The sequence below is a fragment of the Myxocyprinus asiaticus genome, chromosome 47 (assembly GCF_019703515.2).
Source record: "Myxocyprinus asiaticus isolate MX2 ecotype Aquarium Trade chromosome 47, UBuf_Myxa_2, whole genome shotgun sequence".
In the NCBI taxonomy this organism is placed as follows: Eukaryota; Metazoa; Chordata; class Actinopteri; order Cypriniformes; family Catostomidae; genus Myxocyprinus; species Myxocyprinus asiaticus.
This window is the reverse complement of record NC_059390.1, coordinates 25,014,962-25,033,414: the sequence shown is the minus strand read 5'-3', so window position 1 is coordinate 25,033,414 and position 18,453 is coordinate 25,014,962. Positions and strand designations below refer to the sequence as shown.

Here is an 18,453-nt window from a genome sequence, read left to right as displayed (position 1 = left end):
ATGTAATGGTGTAATTTGAGCTAACTGAGTTCTAAATCCATAAAGTGTTACTCCAATATGAACAGAACAAAAGGGTTAAATATTTTCTTCTTTAAATAGCTTCAAAGCTACTTAAGGTTAGGTAAGGTTAACCAGAATGTTTTAGGTATATCAGTACCTGTAATCACATAAAAAACCACAGCTGTCAAAGGCATCCAAAGATATCTGACATTTCTCAGCAAGAGGTCCAAGGATAACCGAGGCTTCATGGAATCTTCCGAAACGAGGATAAAACATTACCAGAGCAATGTTTTAATGGTGTACAAATAAATGTCAGCAACATTCCCTTTGTGAGCGTGAACAAGTGTAACGTGTTGTTTCTTTGTATGTAATACATGTGCTCTTTACTCACCATGACATTTGTCCTCAGGATCACCCCAGAACAACTCCCTGCACTCCTCACATGTCCTGCCTCCAAAACCGGGCTCACAGGAGCACTGACCTGACAGCTGAGATAATTGGACACACATGGAAAACAGTGTTCAGTCTGACAAGAACGTATTTAGGATTTATTTTGTCAACTGTTGATGGGTAAATTTAGGCCCTGTTTGCATGTGGTATTCACACTTATAATTCAGATGTTAATAAATCAATACCAGGTATAAACAGGGCCTTATCTGTGTGTTCATACCAGGTCACAAGAAGAACTGTAGGAGTGTTCAGGGTGGCAATTACAGGGTTGGCATCCTTTTCCACTGTTGATGTTCCATGTGTTGGGCGCACAGCGGTCACACTGCTGACCCTCAACGCCGGGCAGACATGGGCACTGCCCACTAATTCTATCACAGTCACATAGACCATCAGTACAGCTGTGCCTGACACTACCCACTGAATGGCACACACACCCTGAACACGAAACGAAGAGAATATAGGCCTTGGACAATTTGATAAATACACACATGCTTTACCATGCATGAAACACATATGCACAGATCTCAAGGGTGCATATCACACATACCAAAACACACACAGAGAGCGTGGGAGAATGCAAGGACTTTTAAACATAAACACAGACACAAATATGCAGGTAGTTGATGCATAAAATTTACATGGATTGTTTTTATTTTTTTATCAACATCAAGATTTTAGGTAAAAATGTATATGACTATAATAGGGAAAGTGTAAACCATGTAACTGGTCATTACTTTAAGTTTTGTTTTTTTAAAATACATTTTGCCATCTTTAGTTTATTTATGGCAGAGGTTATTTGCACTAAGTGTAAAGAAAAACATATTTTTTGCACTAAGTGCAAATAGTCTTAGATGCTATTTGCACTCTAATGCAAATAGTGGCAGATACTATTACACTACACCTACACCCTAAAGAAACTCCTACCCCTAAACCTAACCATATCTTACAAAAATTAACCATGGTTTTACTACAGTGACCATAGGATCACCATGGTATTTTTCTAGTAAAATCATAGTAACCACAAAATTAAACATGGTTACTATATTAACGATATATCACTGTAGTAACACCATGGTTAATTGCATCCACTTTAAACCCCTCTCTCAACTCCCCGACTTTCACTGTGACCAAATCACTGTGAGGAATTGCTTTTATTTATTGCTATAAGTAGTATTATAGGAAATATTAAAAGTGGAGACATGGAAAAAAGCATGACAAAAGGTGGGATTTGAATCCGGATCTTCAGCATGAAAAAACACATTTGCACCGCTGTTTCACCCTGAGCCACTACATCGGCACACAAGGGTGCAGTTTGTCATAGACTCCTGTGTTTATAGAGTGCAAATAGTAACTTAGTCCTCAATTCTCTTAACCCACTAAACGTGTAACCCGTTAACCAGTTCAATGTCTCTAACCCATCGCGGAAAATTCAAATATGCCCACATTCATTTAACCGGCAATTGACCCCTAAAAAATTTGTCATGGCTGTCTTCAGCTTGGTCTCAGCAATGGTGGAAGGAGTTAGTGTAAATAGCCTTTGCCAACAAGATGGGCTATTTGCACTTAGTGTAAACAGACACTCTGTTTATTTATACTAAGCACTTTATTGGACAAGGAGGGAATAAACAATATGTTTTGCATTCCATCGTAATAGTTTGCCTTCCCTTGCAATACGTTTTGTGGTCCCTTGTAATAGTTTGCAATAAGTTTTGTGTTTCTTTGCAATAGTTTGCAATCCCTCGCAGTAGTTAATTTTCCCTTGCAATACATTTTGCATTCCCTCAAAACAGTTAGCATTCCCTGAAAATAGTTTACGTTAGCTCCCAATAGTTTACGTTCCCTCACAGTAGTCTGTGTTCCCTTGTAATTGTTTGTGTTCCCCCACAATAATTTGTGTTCCCTCGCAATAAGTTTTGCATTCCCTTGCAATAGTTTGTTCCCTCGCAATATGCTTTGCATTCTCCCACAATAGATTGCGTTCCCTCACAATAGTTTGTTTCCTCGCAAAAAGTTTTTCATTACCTTGCAAGGTTTTGCATTCCCTCACCATAGTTTACATTCCCTCGCAATAAGTTTTCCATTCCCTTGCAATAAGTGTTTTATTCCCTCACAATTGTTTGTTCCCTCGCAATAAGGTTTGCATTCCAAGCATTAGTTTGTGTTCCCTCGCAATACGTTTTGTGTTCCCCCACAATAGACTGCATTCCCCCACAACAGTTTACGTTCCCTCACAATAAGTTTTGCATTCCTTTGCAATAGTTTTGCTTTCCCTCGCAATAATTAATTTTCCTTCGCAATACATTTTGTGTTCCTTCACAACAGTTTGTGTTCCCGACAATAGTTTACGTTATCTCCCAAAAGTTTTCCATTCCCACACAACAGTTTGCATTCCCTTCCAATAAATTTAGCCATCCCTCGCAATAAATTTTCCATTCCCTCACAATAGTTGTTCCCTCGCAATACATTTTGCGTTCCATCGCAATACATTTTGCGTTCCCTCACAATAGTTTTGTTCCCTCGCAAGTTTACATTCTCTTGCAATAGTTTGTGTTCCCTCGCAATAAGTTTTGTGTTCCTTTGCAATAGTTTTACTTTCCCTCGTAATAGTTGATTTTTCCTCGCGATACATTGTGTTCCCTCACAACAATTTGCATTCCCTGACAATAGTTTACTTTATCTCCCAATAGTTTTGCGTTCCCACACACTTGTTTGCGTTCCCTTACAATATGTTTTGCCATCCCTCGCAATAAATTTTGAGTTCCCTCACAATAGTTTACATTCTCTTGCAATAGTTTGTGTTCCCTAATAATACGTTTTGAGTTTCCTCACAATAGTTTGTTCGCTCACAATAATTTATGTCCCCTCTCAATAGTTAACGTTCACTCGCAATAGTTTGTGTTCCCTTACAATAGTTTACGTTCCCTCGCAGTAGTTTGTGTTTGTTTACAATAGTTTACGTTCCCTCGCAATATGTTTTGCATTTCCTTGCGAATGTTTACGTTCCCTTGCAATAGTTTGTTCCCTCACAATAAATTTTGCATTCCCTTGCAATAGTTTGCGTTCCCATGCTATAATTTGCGTTCCCTCGCAATAGCTTGTGTTCCCTTGCAATAGTTTGTTCCCTCGCAATAAGTTTAACATTCTTTGCATTAGTTTTTGGTCCCTCGTAATAGTTTACGTTTCCTTGTGCTTTAGAAGAATGGCAAAACAAAGCGTGGGCACACTGTGTCATCAAAGGATGTGAAACTCGGACTAGAAACTGGTCAATTTAGTGTTAAGAAATCAACCTCAGGCAAGTCATTTGGGCATCCATGTCACACGTCATCCGATAATAGCATTAACAGAAAAATAAAACTTTCTTTGTTTACACTTGTCTATTTGTATGGCTTTTGCCCAATGTGAAAAACAAATGCGGGATTTCGGGAATTGGAGCCATTGTTAAGAAAATCACTGCAGGCAGAGAGCTGGTGAACATGTCGTAAAATTCAGCAGGAGCATCCGGGTGCGGGATAGAAACTTGTGGGAGCGTGTGGGAGTGGGATGGAAAAAACAGTCCTGCGCAGACCTCTATTTGTGTTCTCTTGTAATAATTTGTGTTCCCTTGCAACAACTTTTGCATTCTCTTGCAATACTTTACTATAGTGGAACCATTATAATTTTTTGTTAAGGCATGTTTTTTGGTGGAAACCATGGTTCCCTATCTGTCACTCACCCGATGTTGTGTTGATCTAGTGACACTAGGGGTTGAACTTGGGAGCCCCAATCACCTCTGATAAGGCCAATGAAAATTGGCGAGTGGAATTTCCACTCCCCCAGACATACGGGTATAAAAGGAGCCGGCTTGCATTCACTCATTCAGATTTGTTCTTTGGAGCCAATCAGTGTGAAGCTGAAATTCCACTGGCATTCCTTTCACCTCTGCAGTGACTAGGCTGTTGAATATATGGCGCATTTTACAGTGGGTTCTCTCTTCTCGCACAGATAAGTGCAGAGAATGCCCCTGGGTGCGTCGGCAGCCACAATAAAAGAGTTTAATTCTCTAAAAGAGTAAGCACTGGTGGAAAGCGTCTTTTTAAAGATGACTTTCCGTTTATGTGCAGTTCCTGGGTGCGGTCTCTATCTTTCTGCTTCTGACGGCCACAATACCTGTCTCACGTGTATGGGTCGTAGTCATGCTGAGACAGCATTCATGGATGGTTCATGTTCTCACTACGAGAACATGACCATGGCAATGTTGCGGTCACCTCTTTCTTTCTTTCATAGAGGTAAAGCCACTCCAACCGCTCCCTGCCCTGGTCCTTCTGCTTACACGCACAAGGCCGCGACAGCTAGCGCTGGGTGTGATTTGGGGGCTTCAATGGGAGCATTTTCGCTTGGGATAGGTGCTCCATATGTGGTGGTTCCCTGTCGGTAATCCCATATGAGGTGTTTTCCACGGTATGGTTTCCCTGACGGTAAACCTGTGTCCTCCCTTGGGCAGAGCTCTGCTCTGCCACCAGTCGCCATGCTTCTAGAGCTCCTCCCTTCCAGGTAGGACCTACCGCAGGACTCCTTTCCATGTGTGGTCCAAATGTTAACCTCCCTTCAGGTAGGATGTGGTCTCCACGGTGTCCTTTTATCCATGGGGGAAAAGAACATCTTCCCCGGCGCGAATATATCTTGGTCCCAGCTAAGTGAATTTACATTAAAAAAAAAAAAAAGAAAAAGAGAGAAAGGCCGAAACAGCTAATGCGACCTATTCCCTTTGTAAGTACGTCTCCCGCCTCCCCCCTTGGGGTACGAGGGACTATGCGATTTATGTGGGGCGTTGGGAAGGTTACGATGGGGCTGTGTGCACTTGTTACCCGACACGTGGTAGCCTGCCTACATCTGCACCGCCGATCCACGTAACACAGTTCAGCTGGTCGTGGCATTGTGTATAGGGACCCCTAGTTTCACTACATCGACACAACGTCGAGTGAGTGACAGATAGGGAATGTCTCGGTTACTGTTGTAACCTCTGTTCCCTGATGGAGGAATGAGACTTTGTGTCCCTCCTGCCACAACACTGAACTACTCGCTGAAATGGCCGGCTCCTCAGAACAAACCTGAATGAGTGAATGCAAGCCAGCTCCTTTTATACCCATATGTCCAGGGGAGTGGCATGCAAATTCCACTCGCCAATTTTCACTGGCCTTTTCTCAAATATCAGAGGTGATTGGGGCTCCCAAGTTCGACCCCTAGTGTCACTACATCGACACAAAATCTCATTCCCTCCATCAGGGAACAGAGGTTACAACAGTAACCGAGACGTTTTAAAAACAATACTTGTACCACAAATTAACCATGGTGTTACTGTAGTAAAACTTTCTTAACCATGTTTTCTTTTTTGTTTAATGACTATGATTTTGTTTTAACATAGTTTTGGTTTTCCTGAATTATTAGTATAGTTTTACTATGAATATTATAGTTAAATTATGGTTACAGTAGTAAAACCATGGTAAATGTTGTGGTTACTATGGTTTTACTAAAAATACATAAATTCAACTACGGTTACTGCAGTAAAATCAAGGTTAATTAAGGGTTGAATAAAGCTATTGTGCCTTTGCAAGGGAACCCAAAATAATTGCGAGGTAACGCAAAATTTATTGTTAGGGAATACAAAATTTATTGTGAGGGAATGCAAAATTATTTCAGAAAATAAACTCTGTCCCTATCCTCAAAGGGGCTCTGCACATTTTAAATGGTCCTAAGGTGTGAAAATTGCCTTTTTAGAAATAAAAATATTAATAAATATTTGTTCATAAAAGCTGCATACATAATACTGATAATCACTATTATAAAATAACTATTATAAAACTGCAATCTTCTTCTTCTTTCGGCTGCTCCTGTTAGGGGTCGCCAGAGCGGACCATCCATGATCCGCTTATTTGAATTGACATAGGTTTTACACCGGATGCCCTTCCTGATATTATAAAACTGCAATAATAATAATTAATAAAGAATAAGAACAATGCGGTTTAAAATAATTTTAGATGGAGTATAGCATGTCACACCACATGACAACTTTTTAAAAAGTATTTCATGCCAACTACACATGCGTAGACATGTAGCCAATCAAAAGCATTAATGCATACTTACTTCTGCAGTTCTGTGTAAGGGCATCTCCATAGTAACCGTACATACAGAACTGGCATGCAATGCCAACTGTGTGAAACAGGCATTTGAGACAGACGCCAGTGCGGGCGTCACAGGACTCCGGGTCTTGTAAGTTAATGTTGCCATTACATTGGCATGGGTGGCACCGCCCACCTGGCACCTGAGGGTTACCGTAGTAACCGGGGGCACATTCCTCACACCTGTATCCTTTATAACCTGGGCTGCAAACGCAGACTGTTTGAAGGGAGTGAGGATTTTGGTAACAGCTCTCAGCAAACTGCCTGCCACTTCCTGGTCCATCAGGACACATACAGGGGCGACACTGCTCTCTGGAACCCAATGATGGATTGCCATGATAACCACTCACACATCTGGAGGAGAGAGTTTCAGGAAAAGTGTTGGTTCAGGAAGTGCTCTCATTAGGTAATGCTAATTGACTTATAAAAAATTAAACCTTATAAAAGAGCTATTTCACATTGTAAAGCTTATTAATTAGGATAAGTGCTATGCAACAACAATAGCAGAGCCATATACCTTCAGGAAAGTAAGGCATGTTACATTTATAAGAAATATGGATGTGAAATCATTACATGGATGTGAAAGCATTAATGTAGCTCACTAAATACAGTACTTTTATGTATTTCACTAAGGATTTTGCCACATATCAATTAAAGTGGTAACACTTTAAGGTTATATTTGATAACAAGTAAATGCTTTAGGTATTATGAACTAACAGTTAACAATAATTATTTACAGCATTTACTAATCTTATTTAATGTTAATTAATACAAATACAATTGTTCATTGCATAACTAATGTTAACATATCCTTTAATTAAAGAAATGTAGTATATGTTGAAATGAACATTAACCAAGATTGAAAAGCAGAAGTATTGTTAATTTTTCATGTTAACAAATGTAATTAACATCATGGTTACTTTCGTAACCTCTGTTCCCTGATGGAGGGAACAAGACATTGTGTCGATGCAGTGACACTAGGGGTCACTCTTGGGAGCCCCAAACACCTCTGCTTTTTTGAAAAAAAGCCAATGGGAATTGGCGAGTGGAATTTGCATGCCACTCCCCCGGACATACGGGTATAAAAGAAGCTGGTGTGCAACCACTCATTCAGGTTTTGTGCTGAGGAGCCGAGACCAGGTCCCAGCCATTTCAGCGGGTAGTTCAGCATTGTGGCAAGAGGGACGCAACGTCTCATTCCCTCCATCAGGGAACGGAGGTTACGAAATTAACCATGACATTCCCTATCTGTCACTCACTCGATGTTGTGTCGATGTAATGACACTAGGGGTTCCTATAAAAAAATGGCACAACTATCAGGCCGTCACGTTCCTGAAGGACCGTTCGACGCTCAGAGCATTGGAGGAGGTTACAAGTCGACTGCCAGGGACAGGCTAGCCCAGCCGAGGCACCTTTTCCTCTTTTTTCTCCCCAAAAAGAGTGGAATTTGTTAACTGACTGGGAGCCATAAGTGTCTACGTTGGGGGTGGTCCCTCCCAAGGGGAAGACACCGTGGAGACCACACCCGCCCAAAAAGGGGGGGGGGTATTTTGAGTGGGATACGTCACATGGTCTTACCGAGTCTTGTCGGAAGTATGTCATGTGGAGATTCTACAAAGCATGGCGACCGGGGGCAGAGGGGCCTCTGCCCAAGGAAGACGCAGTTTACCGACAGGGAAACGATTTTGCGGAAGATGTCACATGGGGTCGCCTTCGGGGAACCAGCACATGTGGAGCACCTACCTCAGTACAGGGCCTCATTAGCGCATGTACTGGGCCGGCAGTGAGTTTCTCCGCAAACTCAACTGCCAGAGGGTTAAGGAGGAAAGTCATCCAGGGATCACAGTCTGTGAACACTACTGGGAGTCAAGAGCGCACGTCTTCACCTCAAGGAAGGGGAAAGGCGCTATGCGCAAGCGGTACAGCCAGCCAGCTGTCCCGGAACTTACCTGCTCGTGCCTGCCAATACACGGGACGAGATCGGCTCAACTCGGAGATTGAAGTACCTCGCAAATGTGTTGGGTGCTGCCCAGCCTGCTGCTCTGCATATGTCTGACAAAGAGGCGCCACTGACCAGGGCCCAGGAGGCCACCAAACTCCTGGCAGAGTGGGCCCATAACCCCGCAGGGGGTGGCACATCCTTAGCCTGATATGCCATTGCGATGGCATCAATGACCCAGTGGGAAATCCTCTGTTTGGAGACAGCGCTTCCTTTCCGCTGTCCATCAAAGCAGACAAAGAGCTGCTCAGAGCTTCTAAAGCTCTGCGTGCGATCCAAATAGATGCGTAAAGCTCGCACCGGACACAGCAACACCAAGGCTGGATCTGCCTCCTCCTGGGGCAGCGCTTGCAGGTTCACCACCTGATCCCTAAAAGGGGTCGTGGGAACCTTGGGCACATAGCCCGGTCGGGGTCTCAGGATCACGTGAGAGTAACCCGGACCAAACTCCAGGCACAATTAGCTGACAGAGAACGCCTGCAGTTCCCCTACCCTCTTGATGGAAGTGAGCGCAGTCAGGAGGGCAGTCTTCAAAGAGAGTGCCTGACTCCAAGGGCTCAAAGGGAGCTCCCTGTAGACCCCTAAGGACTACAGAAACGTCCCACTAGGGGAAGAGGCACGGTCTGGAGGATTCAACCTACTAGTGCCTCTCAAGAACCTGATGATCAAGTCATGCTTCCCCAAGTACTTACCATCCCCAAGTACTTGCAACCACTCATTCAGGTTTTGTGCTGAGGAGCCGAGACCAGGTCCCAGCCATTTCAGCGGGTAGTTCAGCATTGTGGCAAGAGGGACACAACATCTCATTCCCTCCATCAGGGAACGGAGGTTACGAAATTAACCATGACATTCCCTATCTGTCACTCACTCGACGTTGTGTCGATGTAATGACACTAGGGGTTCCTATAAAAAATGGCACATCAGGCCGTCACGTTCCTGAAGGACCGTTCGATGCTCAGAGCGTTGGGGGAGGTTACAAGTCGACTGCCAGGGACAGGCTAGCCCAGCCGAGGCATCTTTTCCTCTTTTTTCTCCCCAAAAAGAGTGGAATTTGTTAACTGACTGGGAGCCATAAGTGTGTACGTTGGGGGCGGTCCCTCCCAAGGGGAAGACACCGTGGAGACCACACCCGCCCAAAAAGGGGGGGGGGGTATTTTGAGTGGAATACATCACATGGTCTTACCGAGTCTTGTCGGAAGTATGTCATGTGGAGATTCTACAAAGCATGGCGACCGGGGGCAGAGGGCGTATTTGCATAGTCCAGGGGGCCAGCTGTGTGCCAGCGTGTCTATACAGAGGGGTGCCTCGGTCAGGGTGTACCAAAGCGGGCAGTGGGAGGATTCCTGGGAAGCAAACAGGTCTACCTGTGCTCAACCGAATCAACTCCAAATCAGCTGGACCACCTGGGGGTGGAGTCTCCACTCTCCCCCGAGCGTAACCTATCGTGACAGCACGTCCGCTGTGGTGTTCAGGTCACCCGGGATGCGAGTGGCTCGTAGCGACTTGAGGCGCTGCTGACTCCAGAGGAGGAGACGGTGGGTGAGTTATGACATGCAACGGGAGTGTAGACCGCCTTGATGGTTGATGTACACTACCGTTGCTGTGTTGTCTGTCCGGACCAACACGTGCTTGCCCTGGATCAATGGCCGGAACCTCCGCAGGGCGAGCTGTACTGCCAACAACTCCGTTGCATACGGCACCCCAGCCCGTCTTGGAGGCGGCTGTTGTAACCACAACGTGCCTGGAGACCTGCTCTAGGGGAACCCCTGCCCATAGAAATGCAAGGTCAGTCCAAGGACTGAAGAGGCGGCGAAGATCGGCGTGATGGCCACGCGATGTGTCCCGTGGCACCATGCCAATCTTGGGACTTGAGTCTGAAGCCAGTGCTGAAGCGGTCTCATATGCATCAACCCAAGCAGTGTGGCCACCACTGAGGATGCCATATGCCCCAGAAGCCTCTAAAAAAGTTTCAGTGGAACCGCTGTCCTCTGTCTGAACGCCTTCAGACAGTTCAGCACTGACTGTGCACACTCGTTCGTGAGGCGCGCCTTCATCGAGACTGAGTCCAACTCCAAACCGAGAAAAGAGATGCTCTGAACCGGGGAGAGCTTGCTCTTTTCCCAGTTGACCTGAAGCCCCAGTCGGCTGAGGTGCCAGAGCACGAGGTCCCTGTGTGCGCACAGCAACTCTTGAGAGTGAGCTAGGATTAGCCAGTCATCGATATAGTTGAGGATGCGGACGCCCACTTCCCTTAGCGGGGCAAGGGCTGCCTCTGCGACCTTCGTGAAGATGCGAGGGGACAAGGACAGGCCGAAGGGGAGGACCTTGTACTGGTACGCCTGGCCTTCGAAGGCAAACTGCAGGAAGGGTCTGTGTCGAGGTAAGACCGAGACGTGGAAGTACGCGTCCCTCAGTTCTACTGCCACGAACCAATCTTGATGCCGGATGCTTGCTAGAATGCGTTTTTGCGTCAGCATCTTGAACGGGAGTCTGTGCAAAGCCCGGTTCAGTACTCACAGGTCCAGGATTGGTCAAAACCCACCGCCTTTCTTCGGTACAATGAAGTAAGGGCTGTAGAACCCTTTCTTCATCTCGGCTGGAGGAACAGGCTCTATTGCGCCCTTGCGCAGAAGGGTCGCGATCTCCGCACGCAAGGTAGCGGCATTCTCGCCCTTCACCGAGGTGAAGCGGATGCCACTGAACCTGGGCCTGGCGAACTTAATCGCGTCGTGATGGGTTGGAAAGTGCGAGCCACGCGCCCAAACTCCGGGCGAGGGGGACCAAGGGAATGATCACATCGGACGTACCGGTGGGTGGGGCCTCGCGGCGGGGCAGAGCTCGAGGTGCCACATCGAGGGTACTCGAGCCCCATGGCCGTGCTGAGTCCAGGGACATCGAAGCACTTTCCTGGCTCCTACCGCCCACCATAAGATTGGCTGAGGAGGGGGGAGGAGGAATCTTGTCCCCGTAGTCCACCGGAACCAATCACGTATGGGCGTGTTTGTGCCACAGCTGGGTGCACAGGGGCGGGGTGTCCGCCACTGGAGCGCCATACCTGCAAAAATGGGACGGTGGACGGTGGTCGTGACGACGGCTGTGCGCAGCAGACATGTGACCCAGGAAACGAGAAAACCACTGTTCTGTCGAACTTTTGGGTACCACAGCCTCTTGGGCATGCGGCAAAAAATGAAACAAAGGATTCTCCTCCCAGCCCTCCACCGGGGGATGGAGTGGTCTGTTCACCAGCTCCAGAGAAGCAGGTCTCCTCCCCCTGGGTCACCTGTCTCAGGGGTGCTTTGAAGCCTTCCTCAGGTTCTTAGTGGCCGGCCGTGAAACGGGTGGCATCTGCTTCCTGCTTTGGGCTCCATGCCAGGGCCGGGCCACAGGGGCGGGCTTCGGTGGAGCCAGTGTCGTTGCTGCAGGAGGACGCTCTTGGCGATGAGCAGACGGGGTATGGGGTCTTAAGCCGCGCTGGGGCAGGATGTGTTGTATGGCCTCCGTCTGCTTCTTCACCGCCAAGAACTGCTGGGCAATGTCCTCGACAGTGTTGCCGAACAGGCCAACCTGGGAGATGGGGCGTCAAGGAACCGTGCCTTGTCAGCCTCTCGTATCTCAACCAAGTTGAGCAAAAGATGGTGCTCCTGGACCACCAGGGTGGACATCGCCTGCCCGAGAGACCACGGCGTGACCTTCGTCACCCGGAGAGTGAGGTCGGTCACCGAGCGCAGTTCCTGCATCAATCCCGGGTCAGAACTACCCTTGTGCAGCTCTTTTAGTGCCTTTGCTTGGTGTACTTGCAGGAGAGCCATGGCATGAAGGGCGGAGGTGGCTTGTCCAGCGGCACCATAGGCCCTAGTCGTCAGGGATGAAGTAAACCTACAGACCTTGGACGGGAGCATTGGGTGCCTGCGCCAGGTGGTGGCGCTCTGCGGACACAAGTGCACCGTGAACACCTTATCCACCTGGGGGATCACCGAATACCCCCTGGCCGCTCCACCATCGAGGGTAGTGAGAGCGAGGGAGCTGAAAGATCAGGACAGGGCAGTAAAAGGTGCCTCCCAAGATCTTGTCAGCTCCTCATGCACTTCCAGAAAGAAAGGAACCGGGGCGGGGCGTGGCTGTGTACGGTGCCCCGAGCCCAGGAACCAATCATCGAGCCGCGAGGGTTCAGGGGAGAGTGGAGGGTTCCCAAAAGATGAAGCCCAGCCGAAGCCTCTGTGTCCGACTGGACGAGCCCGCTCTCCGATGCTGCGCTTGATAACTCATCGATAACTCATCGTCTTCCTGGGCTCCGAACAAGAGGTCGAACTTGCCCTGAGATGAGCGGGCGGACTTGTCCGAGCACCCGACCGGGGCAAGCGAGCGTGCTGGGGAATGGGAGGTCTGTGGGGGGATACCCGGCGGAGGTGGTCCCATTGATGTCCGCAAATCGGCCCCAGTGCTAACCGACGTGGCCTCAAACCCGTAGGTAGAAGGACCGGTGCGAAAGCAAGCCGCGACCGCAACGTTGCCATGATCATGTTCTCGCAATGAGGACATGACCCATCCACGAAAGATGTCTCCACGTGGGCAGCGCCCAGACACATAAGACAGCGATCGTGGCCGTCAGAAGCGGAGAGATAACGACCGCAACCAGGAATAACACACAAACGGAAAGGCATCTTTAAAAAGACGTTCCCTATGCCGCTCTTTTTGTGAATGAAAATATACTTTTTTAGAAAATACTTTCTTTTTTCGCTCTGCCGAAGCGCCCAGGGGCATTCTCTGCACTCCACGGGTGCAGAGGGGGAGAAGCCGCTGAAATGCGCCGTAAATCCAGCAGTTTTGAGGTGCGTCTTTGGAGGGAATTGAATTCAGTGCACTGAATACAACGCTCGGCTCCGAAGAGAAAATCTGAATGAGTGGTTGCATGCCAGCTCTTTTTATACCCATATGTCCGGGGGAGTGGCATGCAAATTCCACTCGCCAATTCCCATTGGCCTTTTTTCCAAAAAAGCAGAGGTGTTTGGGGCTCCCAAGAGTGACAGATAGGGAACTAATGTTAACGAATCTTATTGTAAAGTGTTAACATATTATTTATAATTTATTAATTTAATGTTAATAAATACCCAATCATTTATTGTTAGTTCATGTTAGTTCATAATGTATTCTCTGATGTTAACATATACAGCTTAATTATTTTTTTAATCAATATACAGTATGTAGTAAATTAACAGTAACCAAGATCTAAGTGTTTTCAAAAATGTGTTCAATGTTAGTTCATGTTAACTTATATGGGTAACTAATGTTAACAAATACAACCTTTTTGTTAAGTGTTTCCATTTTGTTTGTAATTTAATTATCTAATATTAATTAATAAAAATATTATTGTTCTTTGTTGGTTCATGTCAGTTCATGTTGCATTCATGTTAACACATGAAAAATAAATGAAAAAAATGTTCAGAACTTCTTAAACTACTTCAAAGAGTTCTCATCAAAAATCCTCCACGCGCAGCAATGACAGCTTTGCAGAGCCTTGGCATTCTAGCTGTCAGTTTGTCCAGATACTCAGGTGACATTTCACCCCATGCTTCCTATAGCACTTGCCATAGATGTGGCTGTCTTGTTGGGTACTTCTCGTGCACCTTACAGTCTAGTTAATCCCACAAAATCTCAATGGGGTTAAGATCCATAACACTTTTTTCCAATTATCTGTTGTCCACCGTCTGTGATTCTTTGCCCACTCTAACCTTTTCTTTTTGTTTCAAAAGTGGCTTTTTCTTTGCAATTCTCTTATTTCCCATAAGGCCTGCACCCCTGAGTCTTCTCTTTACTGTTGTACATGAAACTGGTGTTGAGCGGGTAGAATTCAATGAAGCTGTCAGCTGAAGACAGGTAAGGTGTCTATTTCTCAAACTAGAGACTCTGATGTACTTATCCTCTTGTTTTGTTGAACATCTGGCCTTCCACATATCTTTCTGTCCTTTTTAGAGCCAGTTGTCCTTTGTCTTTGAAGACTGTTGTGTACACCTTTGTATGAAATCTTCAGTTTTTTTTGACAATTTCAAACATTGTATAGCCATCATTCCTCAAAACAATGATTGACTGACAAGTTTCTAGAGAAAGCTGCTCCTGAAACCCCCAAAAAAATAAAATGGCAATAGTTCATGCCAGAGCTGGTGACCAGGGAAGTGGCTTCAGGAAGGGAGCAGGGTCCAGTAGCCTGGGAGGCAGCTCCAGGAAGGGAACGGGGTCTGGCAGCCTGGGAGGCGGCTCCAAGAAGGGAGTGGGTTCCGGCAGAGCGGTGGCCGCTGGGGACTGGACAGACGAAGAGGCGGCCACTGGGGATTGGACAGAGGCTGCTGGCAAAGGTTCAGGCTGGTTGGCGGCCTCCATGGCCATGAACACTGACAGGGGCAGGGAAACGGCCTCCGTGGCCATGAATGCTGACAGGGGCAGGGGAATGGCCTCTGTGGCCATTGGCAATGGCAGGGGAAAGGCCTCCGTGGCCGTGAGCACTGGCAGTGGCAGGGGCAGAGCCGCAGGAGTAAGAGTCTCAGGAGGAGCAGCAGACGGAGCTGAGGAGGAGGGGCGGGCAGAGCCGCAGGAGGAGGAGCGGGCAGAGCCGCAGGAGGAGTCTCAGGAGAAAGTGGAAGGGCCTCTGTCGAGGGGGTCTCCGGAACCACCAGACCTAGAAGCAGAGGGGCCTCCACTGAGGGGGTCTCCAGAACCAATTGAGCTAGGAGCAGAGGGGCCTCCGTCGAGGGGGTCTCCAGAACCACCGGAGCTAGGAGTAGAGGGGCCTCCGTGGAGGGGTTCTCCGGAACCACTGGAGCTAGGAGCAGAGGGGCCTCCGTCAAGGGGGACTCTGGAACCACTGGAGCTAAAACCATCGTGGTTGGACCACCGAGGAAGGGACCACTGGTGTAGATAGCAGAAGGTCAGCCCTTACGATGTTATCGATAAACTCCTGAAGAGACAGACGATCACAGTCTAAAAGGACCAACTTCCTCACAGGGCCATTAAGTCCCAACCAGAACATAGCTCTGAGGGATCTCTCATTCCAGTGCAATTGAGCAGCCAGATTCCAAAATCTGGAGCAATACTCAACCCTTGGGAAAGCTGCTCAATCTGTTCTGCTGGATCCATGTTTCAGATCAGTTCTTCTGTCAGAGACGAGTGAGGATCCAAATGTCCGATCAGAAAATATGCATACATACATGCATAAGTACTTTTTGAATGTGCCTGATATCACAATGAAGTGTCACAGATGAGAAGCACACACATCTCTGAAGCTCTAAGGCATATACTCTTCTAAAATAACTGACAATGCTGCTCTAAACATAATGTTTGCACTAAGATTAAATGCAAGTAATTGGCAGAAACAATGCACTTTCATTTTATTTTACTTTTTTGCACTTTATTATAATGAAGTAACACACTAATCATGCAGTTACACACTAACATAATGACCGATGTATGCAGTCATTAATTCAGAGACCCTCTCCTTGAAATCTGAACACAGTTGGTCAAAAGAAATGCATATATTACCAGGAGGTGAAGGTGCCTGTTAATATACATCTTAATACTACCAGGCAATAAACAGGGCTCACACACACACAGCAGAAGTGAGTGTGAGAAAGGCAGTGAAATCAAAACTGATGCCCTAGGTGAGAGGTCTTATTTTTTTATCTGTCAAAATTACTGACGACATTTGAAATTTGTAAATGACGTAGAATTTTCAGTTAACGCAACCCCTGTTGTGAACTCTTTTTGACATTTACACTCACCTCTCACAGTGATGGCCCATTGAGTCCAGAGGTGGCGCTGCACCACGGGGCCCATTGAGCCTAAATGCAGAACTGCACCATGAGCCCTACTGAGCCCAGAAGAAAAGCTGCACCATGAGGCCCACTGAGCCCAAAGACGGAGCTGCACTACAGAGCCCACTGAGCCCAGAGGTGGAGCTGCACCACACGGCCCACTGAACAATACTTACCTTAGAGACTTTAAAATATAGTGGGAACTCATTTGATATTTACTCTCACCTCTCACAATGATGGCCGGTGGTGTGGCCCCTGCAGTCCAAACACTCGCCCGTACGTGGGTGGCACTGGTCACTGTGTCCGTTACAGAAGCAGGGCTGGCACTGAGGGAAGCCCCAGTGGCTAGGCTTACAACTGGCACACTGGCGACCATATCCCCCTGGCACACACAAACACTGTCCCGTGGAGTGGTGGCAGAAAGCATTCTGAGAGCCAAGCGGGTCACAGTCACATGCTGAGAAGTAAATGATCAGAAAGACATGTGTTACTGTCATTTTATGCTGATGGATACATTTTTTAACTGAGTTTGTTACATGACTTTATGCATTTTTGGTCAAATGTTTTTTGCGAATGTGCGTCATGTCAAAATGTTCAGAATAAAATACTAGCATACTGATTTGTGCAGACAGTGCAGTACTCTACTATTTTTAATAAATAGATGTGGTATGTAATGATAATGTTCTTTTTTGGAACTGAGGTTCGTACAGTAAACAGAAAGGATTTTTACATACTTAAAAAAGCATCTGTGAAAATGTGTGCATGTGTGTGGAGATTATACTTACGTCTACACCCTGAAGGTCCAAACAGGTAGGTTGAAGGGGCACAGGTGTCACAGTTCCTGCCTGATACATTGGGTCGACACTGGCACCGTCCACCACTAGAGTCACAGACTGAGCTCAGAGAGCCATGCAGGTCACAACTGCACTCTATGCTCATGACATTATAGATGATTGAAAGACAAATAGAAATAAGGGAAGTTAAAAAATAGAAAACAAATAGAGAGGTCAAACAATGATTGAATGGATAAGCCTTACTCAAGTGACCCCTGGAGGTCATGTGCCTTTGTTAATCTTATCTTGATTACTATACATTAAAAATGCACGTTCCTGGTCTTTTTGTGTACAATTCATTGGTTACAAATAACCATCTGAGCGTCTCACCCAGAGCTCCATTGTGCATTAATGCAGACACACTGAAGATATAATCTCTGCAAATATCCGACAAGGGGATTTTAATGACACTCTGGCTGCGCTCCATACATCGGTACTTCTGGAACATTTCCCAGTCTGGGAACTGCCGTTGTCCTCCAGAAAACAGGTCCAGATCCTGCACCTCTGGAATTAGCACGATCTACAGAGGTCAAAAGTCAAGTCATTTGGCATGAATATTGCAATAAACCAACTGTTTTTAATAGTTGTGAGAAGTCAGTTTGATTATGGATTTGCATCGTTTATTAGTGAGTGTGTGGATATTTGTATATGTAAGCTGGTTTTGCTCTCCTCATGGAGCCGAAATTTCTAAAAATTCCACCCACAAGGATGTTAAAACTTGACAAATGAATCTTTCAAATAGACATTCAGATAGCTTCATAAAGGGTCTAAGTAATGTTATAATTCATATCTAAAAATATCCAAAGTTGTATTTTAGCACATTAGGAATGTCGCTTAAAAGATTGTTCTTTTTCATTGAATTAAAAAAATAAAGAAATTAGAAGCTACATTTAGCAAAACCTTCTTTTTGGGACGTCCTCAAGAGTATAATAATTCATAAACTAAATTTTTTATTTTTTTATTCTAAACATTTTCATTCAGTTAGGGTTAGGGGTTAGGTAAGGTTAATCTGTACTTACTGAATCGATGAATGTGTGTGGAGAGGAGTGATGGCTGTATGATGAATACAATGGGAAGCTTATTTTCACTGTGTAGTTCTGACCCTTCTCCAAACACACTGGATCAGGAAGAACCACATATCTGAAACACAAACACACACACACAATCAGAGAGTTAAATACACACTACACGTAACTACACACTAAATGCCAGTG

General features: G+C 46.1%; 1 protein-coding gene across 1 annotated transcript in view; it reads right to left on the bottom strand.

The window, feature by feature from the left end:
* The window catches only part of LOC127436829 (laminin subunit beta-1-like), a 74,905-nt gene that overhangs the window by 32,395 nt on the left and 24,057 nt on the right, over positions 1 to 18,453 (bottom strand). The window contains exons 16-22 of the mRNA XM_051691263.1: positions 18,259 to 18,379; positions 17,570 to 17,759; positions 17,192 to 17,335; positions 16,632 to 16,863; positions 6,571 to 6,959; positions 671 to 885; positions 392 to 488 (exon numbers count right to left, since the gene is read on the bottom strand). Of these exons, the coding sequence (XP_051547223.1) occupies positions 392 to 488; positions 671 to 885; positions 6,571 to 6,959; positions 16,632 to 16,863; positions 17,192 to 17,335; positions 17,570 to 17,759; positions 18,259 to 18,379 (1,388 nt within the window). The remainder of the gene's footprint in view (positions 1 to 391; positions 489 to 670; positions 886 to 6,570; positions 6,960 to 16,631; positions 16,864 to 17,191; positions 17,336 to 17,569; positions 17,760 to 18,258; positions 18,380 to 18,453) is intronic.